General features: G+C 36.2%; 1 protein-coding gene across 2 annotated transcripts in view; it reads left to right on the top strand.

Annotated features, from left to right (window-relative positions):
* LOC127649481 (pinopsin-like) overlaps window positions 1-15,187 on the top strand; it is a 66,209-nt gene extending 51,022 nt beyond the window's left edge. The window contains exons 3-4 of one of the 2 annotated variants that reach the window (XM_052134587.1): window positions 20-253; window positions 14,818-15,187. In XM_052134587.1, the coding sequence (XP_051990547.1) occupies window positions 20-253; window positions 14,818-15,066 (483 nt within the window). In that variant the 3' untranslated portion in view covers window positions 15,067-15,187. The remainder of the gene's footprint in view (window positions 1-19; window positions 254-14,817) is intronic. The other variant, XM_052134588.1, reaches the window with a different exon arrangement.
* The last annotated feature ends 605 nt before the right edge of the window (window positions 15,188-15,792 follow it).

Raw genomic sequence — 15,792 nt, 5'->3', positions numbered from 1 at the left:
TCTTCATCTTAAACTCAAGGTCAGCGGTTTGAACACACCCCTGAGTCGCAAACGGGAGCACCGGGTTCTTCTTATGGTCATCACCATGGTGATTTTCTATTTGCTCTGCTGGCTGCCCTATGGTATCATGGCTCTGCTGGCCACTTTTGGGGCCCCAGGACTGGTGACTGTGGAGGCTAGCATCATGCCCTCCCTCCTAGCCAAATTCAGCACTGCCATCAACCCTGTCATCTACATCTTCATGAATAAACAGGTGAGCATGGTGTAGCACTTAACACTTAAGGTAAACTAACCTTCATTTGCAGAATTAAAAATCCAGACTGTAAATAACCATCATAACCAGGGTTTGAAACAGAGGTCAACTGACAGTGGATTTTGCCGATAACGATAACTAAGGTGGTAAAAAGACCATTAGCGATTTATCGGCTGATCGTTTTTAAATTTGATATAAAGAATATAAAAAAATGACTATACTACAATGGGCACAGACATAGAGGCTACAAGAGTCCACAAGAGTCCAACATGAATAATATTCCAGATTCAGTTCATTTTTCAACCAGAATCCCAATAATAACCAAACACACACACACACACACACACACACACACACACACACACACACACACACACACACACACACACACACACACACACACACACAAAACAACCTTTGGCGCATTGTGTGGAACTTTAAACTGTAAACAAGCCTAAAACACACCAGGAACTCTTATTTTGAAATGACAAAGACTTGACTCTAAATGTTCTCTTAATCTAAGTATTTACAAGATTAAGCTTTTTATAGCCTATATATTGACAAGATGAAGAGTCTCTCTCTCTCTCTCTCTCTCTCTCTCTCTCTCTCTCTCTCTCTCTCTATATGTATATATATATATATATATATATATATATATATATATATATATATATATATATATATATATATATATATATTTCACAAGATGAGGTTTAATGTTGAATAAGGTTTATTATTATTCTCAAAATATGAAGTTGGAGACAAAATGTATGTGCTGATAGGAGACGTTTTTCATATAGTTACATATTTCTTTGCATGCCCTCGCTTCAGTTCAGATTACTTGATTATCAAATCAAAATAGTGCAGGCTACAGAGGAACACAAAGGAATAATAAACTAACTATCTGCAACTATCGGCATATATTTTAACCATAACCAATAGTTCCAAAAAGCAACTATCGACACCGATTAGTAGGTAAAACTGATATATCGGTCTACCTATAGTATGAAATTCTTTTTTTTTACCAGCCACTATGATTTTTTCATATATATATATATATATATATATATATATATATATATAAAGACCTAGCCGTAGATTATCCCACGTATACCATGGTCACTTGCCAGCATTGATTAGTTACAGCTGTCATATTTTTTTTTTTTTTTTTGCAGTGCAAATTATAACTGGAAGAATAAAAAATAGCGGTTCATTTTATCTAAGGACCATTAGATCTACAGCTCCGCCTGTTCTGAATCAGACACAGAGAAAAAGTAGTGCAACCAAACACTTGGTCAAAACTGTGAATTTAAATGCACATCATATTATTTATTGACGTTACAAACATGACAGTGACGTTAAAAGTAGCACTTAGTGTATGATAAGGGGAAACCGTTCAAAACGCTCTGGAACCTGCAGATTTTGACCTCTGAGACATCATTAAGCATTACTTATTATTCGGAAGCTGCACTTAACTGGGCCATTGACACGCTGATTGTGAGAACACATTATGCATGTGCTGTGGACTTTGAGACTGGGCAAGCATCAAAGATTTTTAATACACATTAATAAATTCTGTGCCCAAAACACATTATATGGGTAAGTGTAATTTCACAGAAATGTTATAGACGTTGCCTTAGAACCCACCAGTCAATGGAAACAATTATGTCAAAGTGGCGAACTTCATGACCAAATAGTTTTAAATTCTGGACAGTAATATGGCTCATATCACACAAATGAAACATTTTAAAGATTGTCATATACTGAGCCAAGCATGTTTATGTCCATTAAATCATACAATGAACCAAAGCCTCAGAAGAGCTTTTTTTGACGTACAACAAAAAGAAAAAGAAAATACTGCCAGTTACTGGTAAGCAAAATGTTTCAACATCATAGGCCTCACACGTCACTCTTCCTATAGTTCAGAACCACTGTAATGGACAGCAGCAATTAACTAATCTGACCACCAAACACAACAATCTTAACCTGAATGCACAAGGCAAATGTAATGTAGATATGGCAGTCTACATCCCTTAATATATTTTTTTAAACAGACACTGCACCCTTACTTTACAACCATAAAACAGACAGAGCATGAAACAAAAAGGACATGATTGCCATATCACCACTTCATAGCCTCAGACTAACCAGAAACAATTACCTATTTATGACCTAGTGTCAATAATGCAGATTTTGTTAAATATATTATTTACCTTTATTTGAACACAAAATCCATGCAACTCTCCTCGCTAATGAACATCTCCATCACTTTGTTGCAAAAGTAGCCCTCTTGTTGAAGTTTCGATAGCCTCTCTTTCTCGATTTTTAATAAAAATTTACTTTTCAAAATCCATGTAGGTCATCCATGCTTACACTGTATCCATTTTAGCACTTAATAATGCAGTGGTTAAGTGAACTTGAACGTGTTGACACAAAACTAATATCTAGCAGATGGTGTGACTGAAGGAAGAAGCTTCTGATTGGCTTACTCATTTTGGTAAGCATGCTTACCTTGACCATTTGGAATGGGTGTGAATGAACGTACAGTGTTGAATGAAAGGCCCGTAAACAACTGGAATCAGAGAGAGCATAACATAAAGTAAACCAAAGCAAACAAAGGAATAACTGTCTGTGCTGCTCAACAGAGATGAAAGATGACGAATTTGAATGAAAACAACACTTTATGTTGACAATTATATTTAAATGTTTCATAGTGTCTATTTTCTTTTCACCCTTCTGTTAGGTAAGCACTGCTTACCTTGCTTATATGGATGGCACTTCCCTGGAGCACAGCCTTACCGACTGGCCAATTTTACAATAGTACATAGCATAGGAAAGAATGTCCATTCGTTTGAAGGAAAGAATATAATTCAAAATCTTCTATGAAAAATTCTCCATGGATTTTAAGACTGCTTGTTTTCTCTGAAGCGGGAACATGTCCTACTGTACACTGTTAACCTTATAGGGATGCAAACGAGGCTGCAGGAAGGAAAACTTTCCTTGTTTACATTTCATATGACTCGAGCAGTTTAATACATGTCTTCTGAAGCGATATGATTGGTTTTGGGTAAGAAACAGACAAAAATGTAGCTCTTTTTTCACTATAATTCTTGATATCTGTGGTCTCTTTGTCACAATCAGAATTCGAATAAAAAAGAATTGACCATATCACTTCAGAGGACTTGGATTATACCACTCCAGTCATATGGATTACATTTATGCTGCCTTTATGTTCTCAAGATTGCAAGTTTTGGACCCCATTGACTTATTGATTGGACACACAGACATCATATTTTCTTAAAAGAAATCTTCATTTGTGTTCCACAGAAGAGTTAAGATAATTTCAATTTTTTTGGTGAACAATAAAGGAACAAACAAGGAGTCAGGAAATTTGTAGAACTTTGTGAATAATTGCCGATCAAATTCTGTAGAATCTGTGGAATTTTCTATGTAGTTTTGCCCACATGCATTCCATGATGACCTGCTGATAACTAACATCTTCCAGATTCAAATGGCATACAATAATGAACACAAAGTCGCTCAAATGTTGTATACTGTGATGGAGCTCTTCAGCAATAGTTCAGAATCCCAGACCTGGGGACAACAAAGCTGGTGCAAGGGATGTTAGTGTCCAATCCATCTACACTGTCAGCTTTATAAAAGCTGAAGGTGTCTGATGCGACTGGTTTACTGGTGTACTCTCATGTGAAACAATCCAATTCATTGTGCTTGTTGCACCATCAGTCAAAGTGTCAGTTGTGCAATGTGGCACAGATGTAGAGGGTAAATAGAATGCCATCCTCTCTAAATGACTAAGTCCAGGCATGAAACTCTGAATAGTGCAAGCTGATAGCTTCTTGAACTTGTTATCTGTTAGCCATCATCTCACTTACATCTGATATGTCAAGCCAATCAGCTCACATGAGCATCTTTCCCACATAAAGTCCCAGTACTTCCCTCTTTGAACTTTCTAGTTGAGAACTATTAAAAGGAACCGCACACTCAAAGAGACGTTTTCTTCTCTTGAATTTGTACACAAAGGAAACCACGTACTGACGTGATATAGTCAACCATTTTTCTTCTGAAGTGGTTTGTCCTTACAAAAAATCTAAACTAGCCGCAGACTTGCACAGATTATCATTATTTATCACGTGCAAATGATTTTTTGATTTGCCACAAATGTTTGCTAGAAGATTGCAGCTCTTCACCAGTAGGCAACAATGGACAGTTTGCCTCAAAGCTCATTTTCATGTAAAAATTGTCAGGGGCGAATTTGCGACAAGTTTGATCATTTACAATAACTCTTTTATGACTCAACATAAAATACTGTTTTCAACTACTCACACATTGACTGAAAAAAGACGTCTTGATGGAAGGTAACCACGCAGTAACAGGCATGCAACCCTTTCCTCATGAAAATTTGATTTCATGTTTATTTATGTTTATAATGTATTTCAATTACCCACACTCGATAAACATCTTATTATTTATGCCCGTTATCCCAGGATTTGTTTTTATCTAGTATCCAGAAATCACTTTATTTTCTGTAAAAAGAAATTCTGTCACACAGTACAGATATGATTCAAACACTTAAAACTTGTCACCCATTCACATCATCTGCGCACCCCTCATACACATATAATATGTGAAAAAGGCAAAACTCTTTGAATACCATGTTGGTTTTATGTTATTTATTTTAAGGGAATTGGAAATTTAGCACAAACCTCTGAGTAGCAGGCTAGCAGCTACAAGATTGTTTACTCTTGGCTGCTGACTCCTTGTGGCAGGGCGGAGGGCGGGGCCGGGTCGTGATCCTACACACCCGTCCCGTATTAGGCTGATCAAGCCTTCGAGAGGCTGCCACATTCCTCCCTCGTTCTCTCAGACTGGGGAGCCCCCAGCATGACGTACACCCCCCCCCCCCTTTTCCCTGGGGGAGGGTGTGCCCTAAGCCCCGTCTGCTGGCAGGTCATCCCCGTCTACCTGGACGAGGGAGGGCACAAACATAAACACACACATGACGGACATGTCCGTTAACGATCTCTCTCTCCCGCATGATCCTCTGCAGTCAACCTTTATCCCTCTCGAAGGCTTGATTACGACCTGGCCCCGCTCTCCGCCCTGTCACATTCCTTAAGTATCTTTTTGCTTTGTGCATCATACTGGTTTGACCAATCACAGGTTGCAGCACTCCCACAGTCCCTCTTCTTCCAAAAAGTACCTACCTAACTATAGTTCCTCATGTGCGCAAACTATGAAAAGTAGTGGTTCAGATTAAAGGCACCTAAAACAGGCTTTAGTTCCTGCAGTGGGAAAGGGCATATTGTGTAAGCTGATAGGTCCTTTGACTTTGCTCAGTTAGCAAGTAAGCTGATTTCACTACATCGTGCATCGTGCTTTGCCCAGGTGGTTGCTGGGGCTTTTTCTTCTATTAGCTTGCACGGTAAGAGCTTTTTCTTCGATTATCTTGCACGGTAAGGTCTGCTTTTGGCCATGACACATTGAAGCGCATCTTTATCAAAGTATGTTGTTGACAAATCAGGCACTGCCACATACCGCTATCTTAGGTCATTAGTTCAAATAAATCTACACAAAGCTAGGCTAATTCACTAGTTTAAAAAGCTCTGGGCTTTCCAAGTCCAGAAACACATTATGAGTCTGGTCAGCAGACCAAGGCATACCTAGCTAGAATTCACGTGGTGCACATGGCTCTTCGGAGCAGCAGCAGTACACAAGTCTTGGCAATAGATCTGCTTGTTGGGGGGGTGTCTTTTGTGTTAATGTATTATGCGTTTGTCCAGATTCCCTGCTTTGTTGGGGGATTTTATTTATGTGTAGTTGTGCAGCAGCATGTCCACAGTAGTAAGTCTCCCTACTTGCTCTGTGCAGCAGAAGCAGCAGAAGCAGCAGTGTAGCAAATCTAGTCTGCCAAGTCCCATATTCTACCAATATGTCATACTGACATTAACATTCTAAATCTTTCCAAGAGTTGTAATGGCTGAAATGTGGTTTTCGATATAATATTTATGCCAGATGAAAAGAGAGACTTTAACTACTACTCTACTCTAACTTACTAAATTTGACTGCATTTGGCTCTGAGAGATGTTTTTTTGTGAGGGAAAGTGTGGGTGCACCATTCGTTTTTGTTTTTTTCAATACTTGAAAGTAGGTCTAGCTGGAATAAGATAGAATGCCATGCAATGGTCATAAACATTCTGTCAGCTCTGCAGCCTGAAAAACCACATCATTGAGATGCTTAACTTACTCTACATCCCAGATATTTTTCTCTCTGGGCACCAGGCTCTGGTTTGATTGATGGAGAGCCTGAGCTTGTCATGTGTCCTGTCAAGTGTTGTGTTCAACACAAAGAGCACCACATTCAGTTCGATGTTTAATGCATTCCATGTTTAGGTGTAGTAGAGGGAAGTTACACAATGGAATGGAATATATAAGAAAGAAATAGCAAAATTTGGGCATAAACTTATGATAATCTTATCTAGGAGGGTGAAATTCACTTAAACCCTCATATTTTACATATATTAAATAAACCCCAGCCTGTTTTAACAGATTAATTCAAGGCAGTTTCTTGTTTAACCCAGAAATCTAACTTTGTTATTATTAGTAGTGATTTTGTGTGACCTTTATAATGAATGATACTTCAAATCGTGCTATTTTTCAAAGCAATTAGACTTAGTTTTTCACCTGCTGGACAACATATCCCATGGATTAATGATGAAGGAGGATCCCATGTTTAAATATCACTGTGTTTTTAAATCCAAATGTTTAAATATTTCAACTTTTTATCTCAGTACATTTGTTCTACTGATGTTAAATAATTACGTGTCTATCTCTAAACATCGTGAGGAAGAGAGGAAAACATAATTCATTCTGAGGTTGATTAATTACCTCTTTGTTGTGATATGCTTTGTCCAACAATTGATTGTGCTGTTTTCACATTATTGAAATAAATGATAATGCAATGCTGTCAGCACTTGTCCTCCAGTGTGGGCTCAGCTTTCAAGTCTTGGCTCTGTGTCTAGATGGAGGAGAACCAAAGCTGCTTTAAGCCAACTTAACCATTGTGCTGTCTTTACATTTTTTCACTAATTTGGTCTTCCTGATCAAAAATGAATGGCTGATTAAAATTACTTATAAATCTCCAATTTTGCTCTATAATCACCAAATATTGGATTAGAGCTTTTTGTGAACTTGTTTTCTTTCAATTAGGACATGTTTTTTATTTCTTATTGATCATAGGCCTTATTGACCTGAGCTTTTGCACCTCGGTTTTTGAGTAAAAAATTCTTAATTACGAACAATCTTAATTGTTCGTAATTATAAACTTCAACTAAACTTACTTCTCTTATTATAACCACATTGTATGAACGACATAAGACAGTTTTACGCGTTGAGTTGGCTTGGAGAGAACCAACGACGGTAAAACAACCGTGTTGCTCCGCCGTCCACACTCATTTATTATTTTTCTTACAGCTTCCTTTAAACTTCAAATAAGAGTTCCAGTACAACTTCAAAATAAGAGTTTCAATACAGAAGTTGCACCAATATACCAACATAAACACAAGAATGAAAGAGTAACAAATGTTATAACATAAACAAACTTGCTACTAATAAATGGCACTTACACATTCTTTATGGGTTATTTTGACTAAATTAAATACCATAAGAAAACATCTGTGCAATAAAAAATACACACTAGTTTGTATTAATGTTTAACAGGGAAGTTTGTTCCTTTATCGGATTTCCACTATCGGGCCAAATTATGTGCCAGGGACAGTTATGTTTCGACTGTCACTTCCGGGACTTCACCGTGCCTCCTGGGGGCTTTCTCGGGGCCCAAACAAGGCCAACTGGGGATTAAGGCAGGTACAATGTCAAAGGCGGAGTTTCGCCAAACTTGTCAGGATAAATATCCAGTACACAACTGTACAGGTTCGGGAAAATAAATAAATAACCAAAATGCGGGCACAGTACGAATCCGTTAAAATGTACAATGTACAAAGTGGTAATTTTTTGACCTGAAACACCACAAGTGTGACTTTGTGCCATTTTGTACAAAATAAAAGCATTTCAAGTTAAACATAAAAGTACACTTGTGCAATAAATAGTACAAAATTATTTCATATTTTATTTAATACTACCAAAATTATCCACAAATAATGCTTTTTTTCCACTTAAAAATGAGGTGCATAAGCTCAGGTCAATGAGGCCTACGTTCAGTGTAATTTGATACCCTGCCTGATATCAGAAAGTTTCAGTCCAATAGGATAACATTAACTAGCATTTTCAGGCAAAAGAAAATCCTCTTCGGGTTAAAATGACTGGAAGACAACATGAGGGCAAACTTTAAAAGTGTACAGAAAAGATGTCATGCCCACTGCATACAGATAGATCAAGAGCCGAGACATCAAAGAAACTGGAGAAAAGTATGTAAATTCATGCCTGTCATTGAGACAGACCTCTCAAGATGGTTTACAGTCAACCTTGGCAGATGTGATGTTATATCAGATCTGCTGTCCTGCTTTAAATTAAACAGCTTTTACAGCTCTGGTATCTGAAGATTCGCATAAAGTTCCAGCAATTATTTCTTCAGAGAATGAAGAAAGCTATATGAGCTGCTTTTCACATGGTCACTGGAGATGAATCCATTTTGACATAACCTCTATGTTTATTGAGAAATAAGTCACAGAGATAGAAATAAACCACAAGATTTAAATAAAATATAATACAATATTTATGAATATGCAATATAAGTTCATAATGCATTAGCCAATGTTAAGTACACAACTTTTAATGTCAAAAATGTATTAGTATACATAGAAATAACCAATTAACCATGATAAAATACTGTAAAATAATTCTTCATTGTTGGTTAAGGTTAACTATTGCAGTGGTTCTAAACTGGTTTCACTTCTGGACCCAAATTTTAAACTGGACATCAACTGGTGACCCGATACAATACCAAACCTGTAACTGGAATTTAATATGTATACTGGGTGGTATTTTGTTGTACCTTGCATAGATTTCTTCATGGTTTTCAAGTATGAGGGCATCCTGTTGGCATCTGCTTAATTTTGCTAGCTTCTACAGCAACGTGACATATGATTTGCGCCAAGATACTGTAGAGTTTGATGCACAAATATTGATGTCAAAATAAATAGTTTCTCCTTCCTTTTAAAACTTCATAAGCATTTGTATTTTATTATCATAAATGCATGATTATGGTTGTTAGTTCCATATTAGTATTTTAATTTAGGATCGTTTTTTTTTTCACTCCTGCACATGCCCTCTTTAGATAAACCTGCGACCCATCGGTTGAGAACCCCTGAACTATTGCATTAACTACTGTTAGGGTATACAACCTTATTGTAAAATATTACCAAGATATCCATGCACAGTGTTTTATGCCATGCAAAATCAGATGGATGGGTTTTTGTGACCCCATCAGTGTATCAAGAATTGAGTTATGTTTCAGGGTATGCATTAGACTCCAGCCGATGAAGAACAATTCTCCTGTATGTCATTTTCAGTCTTCAATTCCTCCCAGCCCGTAACTATGGAAACTGTGTGTTGAGGCGAGTTGAAGACTAAAAATGCTGTACAGATACAAGTAACATTTCTTGGCCAACAACGACCATCATTGAATGCAGGAACAGAAGATCTATGGTGAGTATGGTCCTCTGTCTTCTCCCATATTGTCTGATGATGGAAGCTTCAAAACATCTTTTAGAAACATTCAGTTAATCAAGTTTCATGTAAATGACTTAAACAATGGGTTTTCACATAATGTTCACTAAATATTGAGTCATTATCATTTTCATTTTCAGACTGACTAAGACCAGAATTTTGTTAAATTGATGTAATAGTGAGATACTGTATACGGTATATGTTCTACAAATTTTAATGTGTTATGAAGCTGTCCCTAACAGAACATTTGCATTCTATTTACAGTAGTTATTTGAGAGCTAAATGATATTGGAAGTTTGTGCCTAAAGGCGTTAATATTTAATAGCACTTTTCCACAGTTGGGGAATGGTTCTCAACATCTGAGATTTTATTAGAGCAAATTAAGTCGCTTTCCTGCCGTATTAAGTGGTGGTTGACAGCTGTTGCTGAAAAGTAATGCTATATGATTTCATCCTAAATAGTTTAATTAAGTTAATATTAAATTGCATAACTCAGCGAAGCACCTAGAGAAAAGAGTGATTGCATGTATAAATTCTCTTTTTTTCTCTCAAAAACTCCCACTACTAAAGCATGCACTGTAAAAAGTGGATGCGTGCAGCTGTTACCTTAAGGAGCTCTGTTCTGAATTTATTTAGTGAGTGTAACCTAACATTTACATTTACATTTTACATTTATGCATTTGGCAGACGCTTTTATCCAAAGCGACTTACAGTGCACTTATTACAGGGACAATTCCCCCGGAGCAACTTGGATTATGTGTCTTTCTCAAGGACACAATGGTGGTGGCGGCTGTGGGGATCGAACCAGCAACCTTCTGATTACCAGTGATGTGCTTTAGTCCACTACGCCACCACCACTCCATAGCCAGGAGCATAGCCAGGTTGATTTAGTCTCATTAAAGGGATAGTTCACCCAAAAAGGAAAATTCTCATAATTTACACACCCTCTTGCCATCCCAGATGTGTATGACTTTCTTTCTTATGTTGAAGATTTTTAGAAGAATATCTCAGCTCTGTTGGTCCTTACAATGCAAGTGAAGGGTGACCAAAAAAAAACACATAAAGGCCACATAAAGTTATCCATAAGACTCCAGTGGTTAAATGCATATCTTCAGAAGCAATATAATAAATTAGGTGTGAGTGAGAAACAGATCAACAAAAGTCCTTTTTTCTTTTTTTTTTTTACTACAAATCTCCACTTTCACTTTATCATTCGTTCACACTTTGAAAGTGAAAGTGGTGGTTGAGATTTATAGTTAAAAAATACATATATGTTGAACTTTTCTGTGGCAGGGCGGAGGGCGGGCCGGGTTGTGATTCTACACACCCGGTCCCTTATCAGGCTAATTAAGCCTCAGAGAGGGATAAAGGCCGATAGCAGATGGTGGTGCGACAAGAGAGAGAGCGTTTACGGACATGTCCGTCATGTGTGTGTTTGTGTCTTTTGTTTAAGTTTATAATTAAAATATAATTTATATTGTCAAGCCAGTTCTCGCCTCCTCCTTTCCATTGAACTACGTTACACTATCATATCGCTTCTGAAGACATGGATTTAAACACTGGAGTCTTATTGATATACTTTTATGTGGCCTTTATATTCTTTTTGGAGCTTCAAAGGTCTGGTCACCATTCACTTGCAGATGAAATGTTATGCTATTCTACAATTAAAGTTCCAAACATCTCCTTTAAGTCTGCTATCTATATGTTACTATAAAATGTAAACAATTTGCTCTTTTTTTGCCTCAAGTAACAGACAAGAAAGCAAAAGCAATCAAATATCAGGCTTGTCTGACTTGAAGAAGATAAATGTGAGAGTGTATGCCAGAATCAGAATTTCCTTTGTGTTGGGGATTTTATTTCAACTCTTCTTTTCTCAAACATTAAATGAAGACTTGTTCTGCTTGCTGAATAATTGTACTTCCAGATATTTCTTTATATCTTTTTATTCCTCAGTCTGCCTGGTAGATGGGTTCTCCTTTATTGCATACACTGGATGAAATCTTCTGAAGATTGTATGTAAACATCACACCCTTCAATTTCTTGAGGAAATGTAGTTGACTATAAGTATACATGATGCACAAAGCGTATACTAAGTACACTACGTTTTCTTAAGGAAAGTGACATCACAGATTCAGAGTATAAACCTGGCTGTTCCTTTGACTTGAAGGAGCACTGTGGTTTGTGTCATCCCATCCATGTGTCATGTCAAGTGTGAGGTCTTGGTTTATAAATCCCCGAATGCTGCATGGTTCGGGACATAGACAATCTGGTAGATTATAGTATTCACTGAAGCATATCTCTTTATCTTGCCATAGGCTTGTTTTTCACACTAAACCCAAGTTTATTTTAGAATAAATAGCATTTCATCTGGTACATTTATATCAATGGTTCTATTATTTTACATTAGATATACAGCGAACCCTTCATTTTGAGTAAATTATCTAATGATAATTAGAATACTTACACATTTTATCTGTTTGAAACAAATACAGAATCACGTTTTTTTATTAAAAAGCATTTTAATTTCAGAATATAACCGTCTGCCTGGCAGATGACATATGATAAAAAATCCCATAGACTTCCATTGAAAAGACCCTCACACATATCTAGGAACCAGGATGTCAAAGAGTCTAGAGGATGGTTTTTGGCTTGGGCTCCTAAGCAACCATCTTGCAGCCATTTAGCAATGCCTTAGCAACCACCCAAAACATCCTGACATTGCATAAATATAAAGTATTATAAAAATGTACTGAATGTATTAATTGTTGTGTAGAATCCGATGGTATTTTGACCAAACACAAGACAAATTTTTGACCTGGAAATAACAGGAGGGTTTATTCTACTGGGAAATAAATTGGTTTGCTCTTCTGGAAAAAGTGCATAAGAATAAGTATTGTTATCAATGTCATAATAATTTTTTTTTTCACTAAATATTGTCAAAAGAATATCCAGCATAAAACAGATTGAGATGTTTCATTTAAAGAGTTTCTATAATGTGCTGCTTCTTTTCGTTCCACTGGCCTTCAATGTCTAAAGTAGATATGTGAACTATTGACATCTTTGTTATATATTTTATCTGTATTAATTATTCATCTCTGTGTTTTGATTTTTCCAGTCTTCTTGAAACAGAATAACATATATATTATCTATTATTTATGTTACGTAAAAAAGATCCAATCAATTATATAGCACCATTAAATGTTCTACAAGCCTGGTTGTATGCTTTCCCCTCAGCTTTATTATGCCTGACTTCACTATGATTATTACTATCTCATTTCACCGCTTATTAGCTTCAGTTACCTTGGTTACATTTACCAATGACCTTTTTTCCCTCATCATTTTGCTCCTCGCAGAATAGAATTGATAAAATGACTTCTCTTTCAGACATTAATTACAGCTTTGGAAATTATTGAGACTTGCACATTACTTTAGGCAATTATTCTATTACAAATTGTATAATTGTTCTGTTTAGAAGTAAAATGTCATTTATTAAGAATTTGATACCATTAAGAAATGGTAGTGATGATAAATGTGAAAGGTCTCTGAAAACAGAGACATGTGGATAAGAGAGGGACCCTTTTTTAATCAAAATGCCTAAATGAGCTTTAATTGTTGTCTATGGCCAACCATGGTTGATGGGCTTATTCTTAGTTGCTAAGGGGAAATGATTCAGTAGAAGTATGCGTGTACTGAAATGAATGTGGTTTTTGAATTTGCAAGTTTATTTGAAATCGAAACGTAATTGAAAAAAAGCCGATGTTTTATTTGTTTTTCTAACTTCTGAGACATATGCAGCTATTACTGCTTGCAATAGAGCTGTCTGAGATGGATTTGAACCTGTACGACTTTCTTTCTTTAATGGTCACTCTTTTCTAGGCAATTACAATGAATGGGTGCTGGATAAAAGCATACAAAAGCACTATAAAAGTATCATAAATGTAGTCCATACAACTTGAGCACTGCATTCCAAGTTTTCTGAAAAAATACATACAAATTGGTTACATAAGTTGTTATTCACTGAAAATCTTGACATCTACCCCATAGTAGCTCTCATTGGCACATTCATGAGACATGTAGTGATGTCTGATTTGTGGCTATAAAAAGTTTACACACTCCTGTTAAAATGGCAAGTTTTTAAGATGAAACAGCAATGTGATAGATTGTGAGCAGACTTATAAAGCGATGGCTTACATGTGATTGGCTAGGAGTTACCTAATGGTGCGATGATGCACAACTGCTAGTCTTCCAGCTAGAACTACGCTGCGCTTACATTAATAGTAACAACTGGAATATACACTAGTGTCTAATAAATCAGTACTAGTATCTTGTCAATGTGTACTAGTAAAACTGGAATAGATACTAGTCACCATTGGAATAAGTACTATTTTCTGATGAAGAGAGATTAGTAAAACTTAAAAAGCTACTAGTCACAATTGGAATACATACTGAACCACAAATCCCTATTTAATTCAATGGCAAAAATTAGCAATTTGTTATCAGTAACAATTATTTCACAACTAGAATCTAATGCATAAGAATTTGTACAATTGATAAAGATACAAGAAAGATACCATTATTGGAAAACTTACTAGTAACATAAAAACAAATACTATTTAGCTTTAATATAAGTTCAAGTGAAAAAAGCTTTTGAAGAGTATTCTAGCTATACAGTTCATACTGTACATACTGTACATACTGTACAGTATATTTGACATTCAATGTCAATCATCATAAAAACCATGGCTAACCACACATTGTTCCTATGAATTGGTGTTAGTGAGTGCATATGTTGAGTGTATTTCAGAATGGTTAATATCTACTGCCATCTTGTACTTGATTGTCTGGGTGTTTCTGTGTTAGTTCTACAGGTGTTTCAGAGCTCTTTTCCAGTGTGACACACCCCAGCGAGGTTCCAGTCTTAAGAGTTCTTCAAAGGCAATTAAACAGTTTCGGCCTGGACGGCGCACAGACAACAACTTTACTTTTGTTATTGCCTCAGTCGGGCACTCAGTGACACAAAACAAGGCTAACCCATTGGAGGAGGGCCCTGTGTCTACAGATCATTCCAAACCAGCAATGGTATCCCTTGTGGCCCGTTACAACTGTTGAAAGTTATTCTTTGTCAAAAAATGGCAACAATTGAAGAAACTTTTCACATGTAATAAGGGAAATGCAGTATGAAATTAAAAGGATTTTACAAAGGAATGTAAAAATCTATAAATAAACAGAAACTGGCAAAATCCCAGAGAATGGATCATTCTGTGGAGTTTTATTGTGTTCTGTATGCAGGGTTGGGGAGTAATGGAATACATGTAACGGGATTACATATTTAAAATACAAAATATAAGTAACTGTATTGCACTACAGTTACAATTTAAAGAATTGGTAATTAGAATACAGTTACATGTAAAAAAGTATTTATAAAAATATGAGGTTACTTTGCATTTTATTGTCATTTGTTTCATTTAATATTCAGTCCTTTCAGATGGAAAACATTTATACACATAAATGATGTGATCCAAAGTGTATTTGAACTGCAGTGAAACACTTTCAAGTCAAGTCAAGTCAATTTTATTTGTATAGCGCCTTTCACAACACACATTGTTTCAAAGCAGCTTTACAGAATATTAGCATTAACAGACGATAAGAACTGTAATGTCTATAAAGTCGATTAATCATCATTGTGTAATTTAGATAAAATAAGAATTTTAATAGTGTTTATAAATAATTAAATGATAATTGTATTAATAACCCCAGTGAGCAAGCTGTAGGCTGACTGTGGCAAGGAACACAAAACTCCATAAGATGTAGATTAATGGAGAAAAATAACCTTGG

Source organism: Xyrauchen texanus, chromosome 9 (genome assembly GCF_025860055.1).
Source record: "Xyrauchen texanus isolate HMW12.3.18 chromosome 9, RBS_HiC_50CHRs, whole genome shotgun sequence".
Classification (NCBI taxonomy): Eukaryota; Metazoa; Chordata; class Actinopteri; order Cypriniformes; family Catostomidae; genus Xyrauchen; species Xyrauchen texanus.
This window is presented reverse-complemented; position numbering and strand designations above follow the sequence as displayed.